General features: G+C 42.3%; 1 protein-coding gene across 2 annotated transcripts in view; it reads left to right on the top strand.

Moving 5' to 3' along the window:
- Positions 1-18,602, top strand: part of fgd5b (FYVE, RhoGEF and PH domain containing 5b) — a 51,907-nt gene that overhangs the window by 15,674 nt on the left and 17,631 nt on the right. For both annotated transcript variants that reach the window (XM_080727518.1, XM_080727517.1), the window contains exons 4-10: positions 2,455-2,513; positions 3,136-3,166; positions 5,483-5,634; positions 8,851-9,007; positions 14,202-14,289; positions 15,599-15,649; positions 17,536-17,594. In XM_080727518.1, the coding sequence (XP_080583644.1) occupies positions 2,455-2,513; positions 3,136-3,166; positions 5,483-5,634; positions 8,851-9,007; positions 14,202-14,289; positions 15,599-15,649; positions 17,536-17,594 (597 nt within the window). The remainder of the gene's footprint in view (positions 1-2,454; positions 2,514-3,135; positions 3,167-5,482; positions 5,635-8,850; positions 9,008-14,201; positions 14,290-15,598; positions 15,650-17,535; positions 17,595-18,602) is intronic.

Raw genomic sequence — 18,602 nt, 5'->3', positions numbered from 1 at the left:
CCCACCGAGCGCTGGGGCCACACAGCTGTGCTGGTAGGAGGAGTTGTCTACATCTGGGGAGGGTGTCATGACTGTAATGTTCTTTATGCCTTTGATGTCGACACCCACAGCTGGTTCAAACCCAATAATTCTGGGATTATTCCAGGAGCAAGGATAAGCCACTCAGCCTGCGTCCTGGAGAAGGTCATGTATGTGTATGGAGGATTCACACTGCGGACTGGATGGACTAATGACATGTTCAAGTTGGACACCAGCATAATGGTCTGGTCTTTAATCAACACCAAAGGAACTCCACCACCTTTTTCAGAAGCAGGTCACTCTGCCACCATCATCGCGACAAAGATGTTTGTATTTTGGGGCAGGGCAGGCCACGTAAGCAACCAGGTCACAGTTTTTGACACAGAGACTAAGTGCTGGCTGAACAAGCCTTCTGGACACCTTCTCCCAGGACATTTATGTTATTCAGCCTTTGCCTACAATGGAGAGCTGTGGAAATTCAGTCCGGAGGCCTTTTCCTGGAGGCATGTTGAGATCAAGGAAAAATACCCCAGTAGGATGGATGGGAGTATCTGTTGCATTGTGGGAGATTGTGTTATCATCCATGGAGGATACAAATATCCTCACACTTCTGGTGACCTGTACATCCTGGACTTAAATCCTAGCCTGAAGACGTTATGCAAGCTAGCAGTCATCCAGCATGGTCTGGAGCTGTCTGAACTCCCACATGACATCAGGTGGGAACTGGCTGCCATGACTACCAACAGTAACAAAACAAAATGACAGCACTCTCACACACACACACACACACACACACACACACACACACACACACACACACACACACACACACACACACACACACACACACACACACACACACACACACACAAGCCTGTCATGCGACCACCTTACTGGTAAACCACCAGTAAGACTCCCTAATCGGGAGATAAGCGACCGTCAGGTCGCATGTATACACACTGCAAAAAGAAACCTCATGGTGGTGCTAGAAGAGGGGCATGTGAGAAATCAGGGGCGGAGGTTGTGGTTTGCCTTAGAGTAGTGCCAAAAGTGTGACGTGACGGACAGACTGACTGAGGCCGGCTTTACACTGCAGTCCAATCCAGCCCAAATCCGATTTGGTTTCAAATCTGATCTTTTGGCCAGAGTTTTCACACAGCATTTGCAAGTGACACAGATCTGATCTGTGCATTCAGACAGTGTTAGCCCAAAGCTGCTCTGCGGCGACATGCATGCTTTGGTTACCGTGGTAACGACGTAGGCGTCATGGCGTTACGTCACTACGGCGACGCTGGTTGATTACGTTCTGATTACGTTCAGGAAATGCGACATAATAGACCATAGTAAACACACGTTAATATTGTTTTTCTCTCTTCTTTTCTTTACTCTTGTGTTTCGCTCTTCTCTCTCGTTTTCACTGTTTAGCTCACGTGTTTTCTCTCTTCTCTTTTGTTTTTCTCATGTGCTCAATGCGCTGTAATCAAATAGTAAATACTCGCGCTCTGTAATGATGTAATTTACAGCCGCGCACGGTGACGCTTGGCCAGTTTGAAGTGGCTTGTATGTGACCTGCATATAACTCAATGGGGTGGATGTGGTTGCTGCTTTCAGACTGTGTCAGATGTCCTCAGATCCGATATGGATCGGATTTGAAACTACCTCTGGATGTGGTTTTTCAAAATCGGATTTCATGTGACCTGAATGTGACATGTTTGGATTTAGACTATTTAAAAAAAATCGGATTCCACTTTTGAAGTGACTCAGATCTGATTCAGGCTAGATTTCAGTGGCTGTGTAAAGCCGGCCTGACTGTCTGACAGACAGCCGGTGGAGGTTTTCATATTAACTGTGCGACGTAATAACTCAAATTAAATAATAAATAACCATAAATAATACAAAAACTAATTAGAGTTGTTGTCTTGTTCCTTGACTTGAAAAAAGAAGAAAAAAACGTTCCATTTCATTTTTAACTCAAACATTTGCTTCTGGTGGGGTCCCTGGAACAACATATTTTGAGATGGGGGTCCGCGGCCAAATACATGTCATTTGGGGGGGGGGGGGGTACTTGACATTAAAACTTTTGAGAACCACTGATTTAGAAGAAGGATTTAGAAGACATTTATAGAATCGGGTCAAAAATGGACTTGTTCGCGATTTTTCAAAAATTCCAGATCTACAAGCTCTGTGCCGCACTGCGAGCTTGTAGGTCTGCTATTTTTTTTATAGTTAAAGCACATAATGGTTAAAGTGGTTCAAATCTAAAGCGACAGGTCTATACTTTTCATTTCATGGTCCAAATGGACTCCTACGGGTCCATTTATACAGTACACCCTCATAGTTACAGAACCGTAAGGGTCTATTGGGACCAACATTGAGAACCATTGATTTCATATCTAGATGCACCTCGAGTGAATACTGTCATTTTATTGTTTGCAGCCTGATGGCCGGTCGAGAGCCTTTTACATTGCCAAAGAGCTGGTGGATACAGAGAGACTGTGAGTGACATTTCAATTAACGTCCATTATCACTTGAAATTCCATACCGGTCATGTTATTGTTTGTTCACAGCCTACAGTCTATGTTCACAGCTTCACCATATTAACATACAGTACACAAGGAAGGTTAATTTGTTTACATTTCCTACAGTGTCATTACAGAGTCATTAAAATGCTACCAAATCTACCTGAATAATTGAGTCAATGTTGGCTATATCACAGACATTTGAATTTGGATTTGTATATTAAAAATCCAAGGACTGTTTATGGCTAGTCTTTTCAGTCAAGTCCATGCTTTAAAATAAAAGGCATTAAAATGCAATGATAACTTAGTTGTTATTTTCACCAAAAATAACCGCGTATGAATATTTAGCATGTTAATCTTCCATTCTCTTCAGGTAAGATTTCCATACATACTGAAATGAATAGAATCCAATGGCTATCTGCTTTGGAAAATGTTCTACAGTATGTCCAGTTGTCATTGAGTTAAACATGCCAGACCACCAGTATGGTTCTATAATAAAACATAATTTGCCTACTTGTTAACCAAGTCTTATTACTACCATGTTGTGCGTGCATGTACTGTCATTTTGAACTACATTTTGATCTACCTCTGTCCACAGACACGTGAAAGCTCTCAAGCTTCTTCAGGAAGTAAGTGACAAATCATTCATTTATATTTTACTTTATAACATACTTTTCTGTCTGACAGCAACAATATGGTATATGAGTACTGTTTACTCATTTGTTGTGTTTGTGTGTGTGTGTTTTTTTTTTTTTTTTTTTTTTGGCTTAGCTGTGTATTCTGTTCTAGGTGTTTTTCCTTTGCTAAACATAGTCATGCACCACTTTCAGTTTGGCAGGTCATTTCCTGTGCTCAGCTGAGGTCAGTTGTAGCAGTGGTTCTCAACCTGTGGTCCCCACATTATTCTGGGAGGTCCCCAGATGATTAACTTAGTGTGTAACATTGTTTTCTCACTCAACAGTGAACAAACAAACATAGAGTTTAAGTGTATAGGTTGTCTGCACATTTCTAAAGTGACAATTTAAGGACTTTTTAATACCTCTAAAATGACAAATTATACATGGGTCAAATTGTCAAATGTTAGAGGCTTAAATTGTGAAAATAGTTGTGATCGGCTATTTTCACAATAGAACAGTGTTATACAAAATGTAATACATCAACTCTTAGTGCTCGTCAGGGAGGGGTTAAAGTGTGATTATTTTGGGGGTCGCGGCCTGAAAAGGTTGAGAACCACTGTTGTAGAGCATGTGAAACGCTCCAACCTGAACAGTGAGTTCATATGATGTACAGTTATTCAATAAGAGAGCATTTATCATTTATCTCTTCTGACTTATGAACCGTTCTGTCTGTTTATATGTTTTGACTGTCTTCAAAAGTAGACTGTCTTCAAAAGTAGTCAGATTAGATTGATTGATTGATTCGTTTGACGTCCTTTGTTAAAAAAATAATAATAACAAAATAACTTCATTTATCCATTAACTGTATACTAGGTATCTATTGTGCCGATCCCGCGTATACGCTCGATATATACTGTATACAGTAAAGCTGGCAAGGGCTACGTACCGTCCGTTGGAAAGTGCTGGCACGGGTGGACTCGCCGATTCATCATCATCGCGCATCCACGTGCACACAATAGTGTGCCCATAACATGGAAGCCAACGGTCTTTCTCATCTTTATAGTCCATTTTCTCCAAAAAACACTTTTGATGCCAAGGATGGCATTGGATTCTCGCTAAAATAGCAAAAGTATTAAGGGATCCATCTTCCACTCCTGTTTACATCTGGACCACAAGAATCTCCGTCAAGTAGGAATTCGTTTAGTTAGCTCGATCTACTTCCGTCCTTCAAAATAAGAGACTGGCCGTGGACGGAGCAGGCGGCCGGCAGCTTGGATTTTTAACCATTTCATGTCTGAGGCATTAAATGGGTTATGAACTTAATTTGTATGAATGTGAAAGTATACACATACACAGCCATTTACAATATGCTTGTGCGCCTATACTGCCAGGAATATTATTAATTTCCAAGTTATCAGTAGCCTATCCCAGCAGGGATAATATAATTGCAGAATAGGTAAGCTGCTTTTGCTGGCACAAGACCCAATAAATAAATAATAACATCTGGCAGTAAAACTGTTAAGCTACTAATATAGACTGAAGTAATTAAAGTGGGTCATGTCTGCATGTTTGGAATTGGAACAGCTGAAATCAATATTATATCAGTATTTTGATATTTACCTGTGGGCTGCATTAAGTGAAGGTGGAGGCCGCATGCGTACCCCGGGCCGCCAGTTGCCCAAGTATGCATTAGAGCAGGGGTTCCCAAACGTTTTTTGTCTCAGGGCACCCCATAAATATTTTTTTTAATCCGAGGCACCCCTACATTATAATTTTCACTCCCAGCAGCTTATATTTATAGCATATTTTCGTTGTCGGGTGGAAACCTTGTACCGTATGTCCAAAACCGTTCGTTTTGTATTTATCATCTATAAAATGTACTAAACTAGTGAAAACAGCTGATCTACAAGCACACAACGCCTTGCATCGCGAGGCGTTGTGTGCTTGTAGATCGTCTGTTTTCACTAGTTTTGTGCGACAGAGGTTTCTGCCCGACAGTGACGATATTATGTTGCGAGGAAAACGTTGAGATAATAGCCATTTTGGTTAGAACTGACTGAAAATAACTTTGTACTTCAAGTTTAAAATGATACTAATATTTCTTCAAGTGTTCAAATAAATTCCAAATATTATCAAATTATCTCGCGGCACCCCTGGCCTGCTGTCGCGGCACCCTAGGGTGCCCCGTCACCCACTTTGAAAACCCCTGCATTAGAGACAGGGACAGCATCGTGCGGGCTACCTGCCCCAGTGAAAGTGTGCCCTGCATTTCAAACAGGAGACACGCTGACAAATCCCATCATAGCGACATTCATTTTCCCCACACAGGATTTCCGGGAATCGGTGGGAGCGGCGGTGGGGGAGGAGGGGGACCCGGTGCTGGACGAAGAGAGACTGAGGGAGATCCTCAACGAGCTGCCTGACGTCTACTCCCTGCACCGCAAGATCCTCACCGAGCTGGAGAACCGCATCCGACACTGGTGAGACGCACTGATGGGAAAAGTACTCACCTGCTTTACTGCTTTAAGTCAGGGGTCTTCCACGTTTTCAGGCAGAGAGTGAGAGATGAAGCAGGGACCCCCACAACCTTTTCATAGATTCTATAGTTTCATTGTTTGACAGCACAAGCATCAGTGTATTTTGGATTCATGGCAATTTGTGTTTTCAGATAACTAACCACTTGAACCGTCAATACTTAAAAAATCAAACCTCGGTTCGAAGTGGAGTGGTGAATCTGAGCAGCGTGCGTACGTGCGTGCGTGCGTGTATGTGTGTGTGTGTGTTGAGTGTGCCTGGCCTGCACAAAACAGCGCCCCTCCTTTAACTAGTGTGTTGTGTGTGGCCACTCAAGGTATTGCCAGGCTACGGACACGGCCAGCCAGCCACCCAGCCACCCACCCACCCAGCCACCCACGGACATACCCACGGACATACCTGTCTATTGGGAGTGCTTTCACCACTCCAAAAACTTGACCTTTCACTCTGTACTTAGTCTGCTCTTTTTCCCCTCTACACCAAAGCTCTTTGCCGAAAATAGCTGATCTACAAGCTGCGAGGCGTTGTGAGCTTGTAGATCTGCTATTTTTGGCTAAAGTTCTCCGAATATGGACGCTAGGGTTCAAGTGGTTAATATAAAAAAGGAGAAATAAGTTTCTATCACACAAAGATTTGGAGGACCCCCTGTACAAACTCTGAGGACCCCCAAGGGTCCCGGACCCCCTGTTGAAGACCCCTGACTTAAGTGAAAGTATCAATACTGCAATGCAGAAATACTATGTTGCAAGTAAAAAGGTCTTGACTTGAGTTAAAGAACAAAAGTATTGGTATCAAAATGTAGGCCTACTTAATTACCAAAAGTAGAAAGTACCTGTTATGCAGACGTTTTAAAATGTATAGAAATGTGGTTAATGTATGTAATGTATGTTTTAGAAATAATAATTCAAATCTACAAGGTAACTACCGTAGTAAGTAAAGTTGTCAAATAATTGTAGTGGAGTAAATACAATATTTGCCTCTGAGATGTAGCGGAAGTAAAATTATTGGAAATACTCAAGTAATAATACCTCATAATTGTACTTAAGTACAGTACTTGAGTAAAATGTAGCCTACTTAGTTACTTAACACCAATGGTGAGCTGTCACCAATGTCCCACCCTACAGTAGCTCTATTGTCTGATTTATACTCACGAGTGCATCGCGTCATGCTCTAAAAATAGGCGATCCATAAGCTCACAGCGCTTATAGATCATCTGTTTTGAATGGACGACACCGGTGTGCAATTAACTACAAATCTGGCTCTACGGATGTCGCACATACTGTACACACGAGTGCCCACACGCATGCATGCACACGCACGCACGCACGCACGCACGCACGCATGCACGCACGCACGCACGCACGCACGCACGCACGCACACACGCACACACACACACACACACACACCATAAATCAAAGATAGGGAGACAGGGCATTACCAGTACCACAGTTATCCTCCTCTCTTTTGCTTTACATTGAGGCAGTGCTTGGCTGAATACATGCATTAACCCATCACGGCTGCAATCCATCTTTTTGCATGAGAGCGAAGTGTGCACTGCTGAAACTCTCCCGTCGTTTCATCCTGGCCCTCACCCCAGTGTTGGTTTTGACAGCAAATTGTGATTTAGTCATATTTTAGTCATCTGAAGTGTTTTAATTTTATTCTAGTTTTAGTTGACTATAAATATCATAAGATTTTAGTCGACCAAAGCTACAATACAGTTGATTTCGTCTACTTGATTGGCGTCATAATGCCTCAAATATACTTAGCTGCGTGCCAAAAATAGCTGATTTGATCTACAAGCTCACAGCGCGTTACAGAGTGACGGGTTGTGAGCTTGTAGATCTGCTATTTTCAGAGCATTACAGTGACACCTCACTCCATATATGGCCAAGACAGAATTCAGAAGTGTGACTTGCGACCCGGTAACCACACTTGTAAATTAATTCTGTCCTTGTCCCTTTTATGCCCACCCTTGTCCCTTTTATGCCCATATATGGAGATCCCTGATGTCATCAATATTAAGCCCATTTCATGCAATCTTTAATAAAGACAAAGTTATAAAGAAATATATATATTAAGCCCATATCTGGGAATGCCCATATATCCAGCAAGAGCGATCTCTTCTAGTGCCCCCGACCCGGAGTCGCGTCCCCGACCCGGAGTTGCGTCCCCGCGAGGGGACGAAGGTTAGCATTTCACCAGGTTAGCTTTCACCAGCGTCGCCAGGTTAGCATTTCACCAGTGTCCTCGCACGGGGACGACAGGGCGTGTCCCTGCGGGGGGACGGAGCGTTGGCAGGTGAGCATTTCACCAGCGTTAGTAGTCATCATAGCGTCATTTTTATTTCGGTTTCATTTAGTTTTCGACAGTGAAAAAAGTTAGTTGACAAACATTTTCTCTCATAGTTTTAGTAGACGAAATCACACCCACTGCTGCCCCCTGCCCAGGGGTGTCGCACCAAATTCTGGGCCCTGGGTACACGGATTCACTGCGGGCCCACCATGAATGTTCTTCATAGGGGGCGGGGGTTTAACCCATTTAGACTGGGAACGCATCATTTTGTGCTTTAACTATTTAAAAATAGCAGATATTTTTTAAAGATCTTGAAAATTTGTGCAAGTCTTTGAATATTTTTGACCCGATTCTATGTTTTTTTCTGTGTCAGTGGTGCTCAAACCTTTTCATGTGAAGGACCCCCAAAATTATATGTATGGACCCCCATCTCAAAGTATTTAGTTCCAGGGACCCCCCAGAAACAACATTTGTTCGCTTAAAAAAATACATATACCGGTATTATATTTGCACACATTTTCACGACTTTTCAAAAATAGCAGATCTACAAGCTCGCAAGGGCCACGCTGTGAGCTTGTATATCTGCTATTTTTCCAATAGCTAAAGTATAAAATAATTAAGGCCCCTCCATCTTGGGCCCAAGTAACTCAGTCCCACTTAGCTATTGCAAAATAGCAGATCTACAAGCTCGCAAGTGCGCATGAGCTTGTATGTCTGCTGTTAACCGGAAATGTCCCGCAGATAATGCTACAGTAAAGTCTTGCGGAAACAGGTAGATAAAATAATTAAGGCCCCTCCATCTTGGGCCCTAGTAACTCAGTCCCACTTTTCCCCCCCTTTTGACGCCCCTGCCCAATCTCTGCAGGGAGGAGAACCAGAGGATCGCAGACGTCATCCTGGCCAGGAGGTCAGAGTTCCTGGTGTTCACCACGTACATCGGCCACTACGACCGCAGCATGACGCTGCTGGACGAGAGCTGCAGGACCTCGCCCGCCTTCGCCACCATCGTACGCCAGTTCGAGGTACCAGCCAGGCCAGTGTTGTCGCTTTTTGAGGGCAACGTTTGATTTTTTTTTTCCTATCTTATTGATTTGTAATTTAGCTTTAGGCCTAGAATTATTGAATGCTTTAACCAGTGAAAAATAGCAGATATACAAGCTCACAGCTTGTAGATCTGCTATTTTTGAAAAAGTCGTGAAAATGTGTGCAAATCTTTGAATATATGTATTTTCTAAGTGAATGTTTGTAACTCAAATTTTGCTTCTGGGTGGTCCCTGGAACTAGATATTTTGAGATGGGGGTCCGTGGCCAAATAAATATCATTTTGGGGGTCTTTCACATGAAAAGGTTTGAGAACCACTGACATAGTAGTCTCTCAAGAACAGACTAACTGAGCTCCAGTTAAGTGAAAAGGACCTTTTCTTTGACGATGGCTGGCCAGCCAGATTGCTGACATAGAAACATAAGTCTTTCAAAAAATCTTAGAAGGATTCAAAAGAGACTTATAGAATCGGGTCAAAATCACGATTTTTCATAAATAGCAGATCTACAAGCTCGCTGCGCGGCACTCGGTGCCGCGCTGTGAGCTTGTATATCTGCTATTTTTCAATAGTTAAGGCATGAAATAATGATACACAATAATGTGTACCCGTTCTAAATGGGTTAAAGCTTTAGTTATTGGGGAAAGTATAATGTATTAAGGCATACAAAGATTATAAGCCAGGCATCCTTTTAACCTGTCGTAGAACCCTATACTAGTTGGTTGACCCCCAGGAGTCCCTCAGGGACTTAAAAATGTTTTAGTCGACTAAAGCTACAGTTGATTTTGTTGACAAAAATGTGTTTTGGCGATGCCTTGATGGCGTCGTAATGGCTGATTTTACACTTGGTGGCGTGCTGAAAATAGCCGATCTGCAAGCTGAGCTTGTAGATCTGCTATTTTCAGAGCGCAACCAAACATAAAATGGCTTGACTTTTAGTTCTGCTGGATCTCTGTCCCTCCCTAACATTTCAGTCACTTTTTTATTGTCAATATATTAAGCTTAGTTTTTGTTTAGTTTTCGTCAGTTAGTTTTAGTTTTAGTCAACTAAATCAACACTGGGTCAGGCCAATGAGTGAAGTGTGAAAAAAGTGAACCCGAATTGCTCCCGAATTTTAAAAGCGAATCAAAAACGATTAATTCACCTCTTCTAAAGTTTTAGCAAGCGAACGTCAAGCCACCATAAATTATTGATCACTATCAGCGATATTCTCTTGTTCCCACCCTCCCAGATCGGGAGTGTGTGTGTGCGTGTGCGTGCGTGCGTGCGTGCGTGTGTGCGTGCGTGCGTGCGTGCGTGCGTGTGATATAATGACAGAGACAAAGTAAGTGTGCTCTAGTCAAGGAGATGAGGCAGATACAGTATGCTTGCTTGGCTTGGTTTGTTTACTGTGTGTGTGTGTGTGTGTGTGTGTGTGTGTGTGTGTGTGTGTGTGTGTGTGTGTGTGTGTGTGTGTGTGTGTGTGTGTGTGTGTGTGTGTGTGTGTGTGTGTGTGTGTGTGTGTGTGTGTGTGAGTTGTGAGCTTAAAATACACTAAGCCAGCAGTCGGATGAAAACAGTTCAGAGCGTTGACCTTAAAGGAAGGAAGTATGCTAGCTAGGAGTGATCAGAGCGGCATGACCAGAGTGTGGAAATCAATCCTCCCACAACATGTCAAACTCTGTGTCTTATCGGCAACTGTAGAGTATGTTCTACTACAGTGTTTCTCAACCTTTTCAGACCGCAACCCCCAAAATAGACATATTTTGCGAGGCGAGGCGTTGTGAGCATGTAGATCACGATAGAGGGTATGCGAGTGACATCATCATCATACCCGGAAGTTAAGTGGGAACGCCTACTGAGTGTAAAAAAAACTACTTTCTGGCCTTGACAGCCCATACATCCAAACAGAAAAGTCCTATCTCATTGGATTAAACACCATTAAACAATGCTAAACTCACTTTGTCCCTCACTTTGCCACTCGATTTGCCACTCGATTTGCCATTCACTTTATGCATGCACATACCCTCTATTTCAGCCTCTAATACTTGACAATCTGGCCAATGTTTAATTTGTCATTTTAGAGGTATTAAAAAGTCCTTAAATTGTCACTTTAGAAATGTGTAGATACCCTCATATACACATACACTTTATGTTCGTTTGTTTACTGTTGAGTGAAAAAACTATGTTGCACATTAAGTTAATCATCTGAGGACCCCCCCAAAATAATTTGGGCACCCCCCTGGGGGTCCCGACCCACAGGTTGAGAAGTCTGTTCTACTATACTCACTGTGAATGCTGGACCCTGAAGCGATGAAGCACGCCTCTGTTGACCTTCATAGCAAGTTCTTTAGCAACAGTGGCTGGCTGTGAATGTACCTGGTCCTGCATGAATCTGCCTGTTGACAATAGGGATGGGACGATACGCGATATTAACGTTTATTGTGATAAAAAACACTCACGATAATCGTATCGTGGAGATTTAATTTACCGTGATTTTGTCCTCCGTCATGAACTGGGATCAATTCACCTTTCATTTGCCGAGCTGCATATCCGGTACCATTTAAACCCTCTATGGTAAAAGGTACTTATAATATACGTATTCGATACAGTCTTTTTTTCCCTCTCTATCAAATGTCTTTGCCAAAAAATAGCCGATCTACAAGCTTGTAGATCTGCTATTTTTTGGCAAATGTTCCGCCCCAGGATAGTGGATTTTGACTATCGCAATAATATCGTAAATCGTGATTTCTTTTGTTACAATAATCGTGATATGAAATTTTCATATCGTCCCATCCCTAGTTGACAACCCTTTTCATATCAAGGTCCATTATTTATTCTGCATTATACAACAGGTAGTCGGGCTCTCAATGGAAAACAGGCTCTCCAACCGTGCATATAACGAGCACAGATGCACGGTCTCTCATCAAGTAAAGAAATCAGCTGCGTTGGTCATGAAAGACCGCAAGCGCTCCTCTCTCCCCACACTATGCTAGGCGGCTAGGCAGCCTAGGCTAGCGGTTTTCATGTGACGTTCAGGGACAGAGTAGCTAAATGTGGCATTAAAAAATTACAAATTCCTATCGAATATCTTAATTACAATGAAATTAAGTTGACGTGTTTTTTTTAAGGGCAACAGTTGTATAATTGCAAGTGATGCTCGGCGGAACTCGCCTACGGCTCGTTCCTGACCGCATCACTGTCGTGCAAATAATTCAGTTATCCCACACCCTCTCGTGTAATATTGCTTAATTTGAGTCACGTGCTGTACCACCCAAAACTCTGGAACCCAGAACTTCAAATATGTTGTTGCCGTTGGATACGATTTTTTCCACAATTCCATGCTGTATTGATGTGGTACCTAGAGAGATAACAGGCCAATGTTGATTAAAATAACTCCAACTCTAATTGTGCAGAAGCAATACAGATGTTTCACAATTTCACTCTTGAAACCAAATGAAACATATTTGGTTTATTCGTTTTACACTCACAAGAGTTACAGATCTATAAGGGTCCATTTGGTTACCAACTCTCCATCATTTAGCTGGGGACCACCTGGAACGCCCTTAAGGACCACTGGTGGTCCCCGCCGGACTGGTTGAGAACTGGTTGAGAACCACTTGGGGGAAACCTTGCTATCTTGAATCCCATAATATGACACTCATCACACATCTCATCACTTCACTTCACTTGTACATTCGCGTGTCTCTCGCGTCTGAGAGTGACTGGTTTGGCCACCTATTTCGAAGGATAAACAACTTTATTATCCTCTGTGCTAAAATGGTGGTTTAATATATTCTCACAGAAGCGTGTGGGGAGGCCTGGGGAGAGGGGGGGGGGGCAGAGAAGCTGACCACGGCTAATTAGACGATGGACATGGTCTTTATACTGTACGGGTCCCATCAACATATTGCCCTGCCAGAAGTGTGGCATTGATTTGTGATCGCTTGAAGTGTGGCGTGTGTGTGTGTGTGTGTGTGTGTGTGTGTGTGTGTGTGTGTGTGTGTGTGTGTGTGTGTGTGAGAGAGTGTGTGTGTGTGTGTGTGTGTGTGTGTGTGTGTGTGTGTGTGTGTGTGTGTGTGTGTGTGTGTGTGTGTGTGTGTGTGTGTGTGTGTGTGTGTGTGAGTGCGTGTGTGTGTGTGTGTGTGTGTGTGTGTGTGTGTGTGTGTGTGTGTGTGTGTGTGTGTGTGTGTGTGTGTGTGTGTGTGAGAAGGACACACACACACACACACACACACACACACACACTTGATGTTCTACAAGGCACAAGTGCTGACCAGCATTCTGTTATTGGTCCCTCCTTCCACTTTTTACAACTGACCTGTGCTTGTGCTGAAAGGCCCTTTGCTGTATAATTTTCTATTCCCACTGCTTCTCTCTCTCTCTCTCTCTCTCTCTCTCTCTCTCTCTTTCTCTGGTTGTCTAAAATCACTCTACTGTATACTGCCCTACAAAGCCAAAGTGCACTGACTACGCGAAGAATCAAGATGCTAAAACAAAAACAAAAAATCACACCCGTGTGAACTGAGCGGTGGTTTACCCCCCCCCCCCCCCCCTTCCCCCCTGTGTGTGTGTGTGTGTGTGTGTGTGTGCGTGTGTGTGTGTGTGTGCCTGGTCTGGCCTGGCCTGAACAACAGCGCCCCTCCCTTAACATGTGTGGTCATAAAAGGTACTGCAGGCCTGCAGGCTACATACACGCACACACACACACGGACGGACGCATACACACACGGCCACGTATAGGAGACGGTGTAACCACCGCTCAAAAACTATTTAAAGTCAGGGTTCTTACGGTCATGAAATTCCTGGAAATATTTTGAAATTAGAAAAATATTTTTCCAGTACTGGAAATGTTTTGGAATTGATCAAGGGTCCTCCTGGAAGGTCTTGGAAGAATAGCTATGCATTGTCTTTGGTTATTGATTTGGTTATTGATTTTGTTAATACCTTTTGTTAATGACAAATTAAACATTGGCCAAATTGTCAAATATTAGAGGCAGAAATTGTGAAAATAGCCGATCTACCGGTACATGCTCACAACGCCTCGCAACGTGAGGCGTTGTGAGCATGTAGATCGGCTATTTTCAAAAGTAATTTTTTTTTACAAAATGTCCACCTCAAGCCAGTATGGCTTTGACCCCTGGGGTTCGGGTTGAGTGTGAGTTAAGTGTTGTATATTTGTGTGTGTCTCAGCAGCAGAATCCGGCCGGTGAGAACATCTCTCTCAAACATCAGCTCCTTCAGGTGGTGGTGCGCGTGGCTCAGTACCGCATGCTCCTCACCGGTGAGTCTTCACATGGGCCTGACCCTCACAGACATATTGGTCAATAGCGGTGTTGGAAAAAATTACTCACATTTTTTTACTTTAACACATCTGCCGCCTTACACGTTTATAAACGTTCTATTTTGCCCAGCTATCTACCGCCTTACACGTTACTGTACGTTCTACCGTTTTTGGCCACTGGGGGGCACTGTTCACTAATATATGAGACAGCAATGTGTTCACAGCTCTTTGGGCAGCCTGTGATGCTGATAAAAAATTATAAAAATGTTATTCATGTAATCAGCTTTCTGCACACCTTCTTCAAGATGGCTGCCAAAATGGCCACCATCCACATGCTGTAATTGTTAGTGTGTGTTAATCTAAAAATAGATTTTTCTTGGGGTTGATTATATTTTTCTGCCAACTGCAAGGGGGCAATGGACATCTTCTGAGAGCTTATTTTTTTTCAAAAAATGTTTAATTTTTTTTTAATTTTCATTTTAATTTTTTGTAAAAAGCCGGGCAGTACTAAGATAGATTTTTTTTTAACCCTTGGCAGGCATTGTGTTAAAGGAGTAGTTCACCCCCAAAATGTACCATATTTTTTTCTATTGATTACTCATGCCATGGAGACTTGAGTTCAATAATATTTTTTGTCGCATTCCTAAGTTAAAAAAAAGTAAAAAAGTAAATTTACCCCTATTGATTCCGGATAGACCATCCGGAATCAATGGGGGACTGGGGGTACATTTATTGTAATCAAATTATTGTCTTAGGAATGCGACAAAAAAACATAAAATATTATTGAACTCAAGTCTCCATGGCGTGAGTAATCAATAGAAAAATATTTTGGGGAGTGAACTACTGTACTCTTTTAAGTAAAAGTATCAATACGGCAATGTAGAAATACAAGTAAAAGTCCAGTATTCAAAATATACTTGTGTAAAAGTACAAAAGTATAAAGTTACTCATTATGCAGAATGTCCCATTTCACACGTTTTCAAATGTGTAAAATGTATCAAAATCTTTTGAAAACAACAGATTCAAACGGCCAAAATGTAGCCCACATTATATAAGGCTAAAGTGGTAAATGTATGTTTTGTGATTAGTTTGTTACTTTACACCACTGGTCAATAGGCGTAGAGAGATTCGCCTCAACTGAGTTATTCAATAATGAATCATTGTAATTATTAGTAATTAACTGGACACTGTCTTACCACTGCTATACTGATTACTCCATTATATATTTGATTATACTTCATTAGCGGCCTCGACTTGACTTTATGGTTCGCTACTGTGATTTGCTCATTTAGTTTGCCTCTTCTTCCAGATTACCTAAACAACCTCTCTCCAGACTCCAAGGAGTATGAAGACACTCAAGGTACAGCAGCATCTCACTGTAGTGTAGAACATATCGTACGATAGCTCACGGCAGGGCACTTATCATGTCTCTGACGGCCTTTAGCGGGAGAAATTAAAGCTCGCTCGGCATTCTCTGTTATTCATGGCCTGGTTCAAGGTGTTTACGACCTCACGGGGAGTTGATCAGGGCTCATTTGGCTTGGATACACAGTCAGGAGAGAGATGTTTCTCTCTGTCCGTCCGTTGCCGATCCCAAGTTTGGAGAGTCCTAAACGGCAAATAACATATCGTCGTTGTCGGGTGAAAACCCTGTATGTCCAAAACCGTTTGTTTTGCATTTATCATTTTTAAAATGATTTAAACTAGCGAAAACAGCCGATCTACAAGCACACAACGCCTCGCACCGCGAGGCGTTGTGTGCTTGTAGATCAGCTGTTTTCACTACTTTTGTGCGACGGCCTTGTGTGATGAAGCAGTGCTTTACTTTGCGAAAAAATGTACAAATGTGAAACTTGGAGATACAAGGTTTCTGCTCGACAACGACGATATGTTTCAATCTGGGAACCCATTCAGTAAAATAAAACAAAACAAACAAACAAAAAAAAAGACACTGCTGATGTTTTAGCTGATACTTAAAAATAAACAAAAAAGAAAGAAAATTGCCTATACCAATGTCGTACTAAAAGTCATATAATGTCCAATCTATCATATAATTAGGCAGGTCAGTCAGTAGGAGGTCAGTCACTCAGTCAGTCAGTAAATGCTTTTCCACTACAAACCACCCACCAACAGGGGGTGGTGATGTGCGGACTGAAGTCTAACACACACCAATCTCACAGTTAGGAATGTTGCAGTGTCTCTCTCTCTCTCTCTCTCTCTCTCTCTCTCTCTCTCTCTCTCATATATGTGGTTTGCCTGCATGCACAGGTCACTAATGCACCGGGTGCATTTGATGTGTGTCTTATCTTCCGACGGGTATGGCAAGCGCATACATCCCCATACTTCTATTCACCTAATTTAGCTGTTAAATTCTTTGTATCCATCAAAAAATATACACTCCTCCATGGGTTGCTCCTTACATTATGATGCTCCCGCATATTCTCACACACGCACCAGTTACAGTTAATTTCTCCATAACCCACACTCTGCACATATATTGGAGCACATATCTTCAAACGGGTAAGGTCTAGTACTGTTTATTGGACAGTTCTGGCTCTAGTTGTGGTGTGGCTCTCTTCTAGTACTTTATATTTGCAGTAACACTATCTCTGGAACTTATGGCAACTATTGTTTTGTTTATTTGTTTGTTTGTTTGTTTGTTGGTTGTTCATTGTTTTTTGATGTAATGCTTCCTTGGGTTCAGGAAATGTGCTATATAAATTCAAGCTATTGTTGTTGTTACAGTATTATTATTGTTATTATTATTATCTCAGGTAAGGAAGTGAATTCCAAGTCAGATGCTTATAGGTTCTCCCAGGCACCCTGCTCACTACAGTGGGAGAATGCAGGGGTAATATGTAGGCGAGGCCAATATATTTAACTTTTTTTTTTAAGATCGATATCAGCATATATGCGATGTGTCACGATTTCTAAGCATTTTCAACATGGCATCCCTATTTTGCGTCAGTAAGACTCAGTATAGTTTTTAAAAAAAAGTTCAAAAATAGGAGAGTTACTATTAGTTAGTATTTTTATTTATTTGTTGTATGTTCAAGTAGAAACTTGCATTTTTCAAATTAATTTCAAGTAATATGCGTCAAAACATCGGTGGTCTGCGACATGGTATTGGACCCAAAACTCCGGCATCGGTCCTGGTCGATTCAGTCAAACAAAAGATGTGGCACAACGCAAATCACCTCATAACATCTCTCTCTCTGTTTCTCTTTCTGTCTCTCTCCCATACAGCTGCTGTGGTGACAGTGTCTGGTATTGCGGATCAAGCCAATGACAGTTTGAAACACGGGGTGAGTGTCAGATAGGGGCACATGATTCTAGTGTTAATTTTGACAGCAAATTTGGATTTAGTTTAGTCATTGTCTTTTGAATACAATTCTAAAACAGTTTTAGTCACCTAAATGATAAATCTACAGTCTATTTTGTGGACAAAAGATTATTTTGGCAGGCCTTGATGGCATCCAAATGGCCGATTTTATACCTGGCTGCATGTTGGAAATAGCAGATACTCTCTCTAGGTCGTCCTCAGACGAGCCTTCCATCGTCGCTTCCAGTCATCCTGGTTCTCCATACATCCGGCCAGCTCGTTTTTTTTTTTTTTTTGCTTTGTGCTCCTACGTCTTTCTTGAGTACATCCACGTATGTTATTGTGGGACGTCCTTGTGACCGGTGCCCATGTGTTGGTTCCCACAGCACCAGTTTACTGGCTGGCAGCTCATGGTGTCTCATTCTTCTAGCAGCAATTTTCTCGCTCACCCTCATACAGGCTCTTGTTGGTAACATGTGCACTCTTGCTGATGTTAAGTACTGCACGCAACATTCTAGTGTAGCACCCGTCTAGAGACTTCTGCAGGGTTGGCTTCAGGGTCTAGCATTCACTGCCATATAGGAGAACAGACTCTACCATTGCAAAGAAGAAGCTGAGTTTGATTTGGTGGGGGAGGTTGGAGTTCCATACACTGTTCATGCTGTTCAGGGCCTTCCATGCAAGTGCCTTCCTCACTTTAAGACAAGCTCACAAAGCACTGCAGTGCAACTTGTTGTGAGCTTGTAGATCTACTATTTCCCTAGCGCAACACCAGAGCACAACCAAACATAAAATGACTTGTCTTTTAGTTCTACTGGATCCTCTTCTCCACTAGTCCCTCCCTACCATTTTAGTCTATTTGTTGACGAAATTGTCAATATATTTAGTCTCAGTTTTAGTCATCATAGCTTAGTTTTTATTTAGTTTTCGTCAGTTAAATAGTTTGAGTCGACGAAAGGTATTCCGCTTGTTTCATATCGTCACTGTCGGG

This window comes from Nannobrachium achirus (assembly GCF_963921795.1).
Source record: "Nannobrachium achirus genome assembly, chromosome: 6".
NCBI classification, from domain to species: domain Eukaryota; kingdom Metazoa; phylum Chordata; class Actinopteri; order Myctophiformes; family Myctophidae; genus Nannobrachium; species Nannobrachium achirus.
Note: the sequence above shows the minus strand (reverse complement) of the source record. Positions and strands in the feature narration are given on the sequence as shown.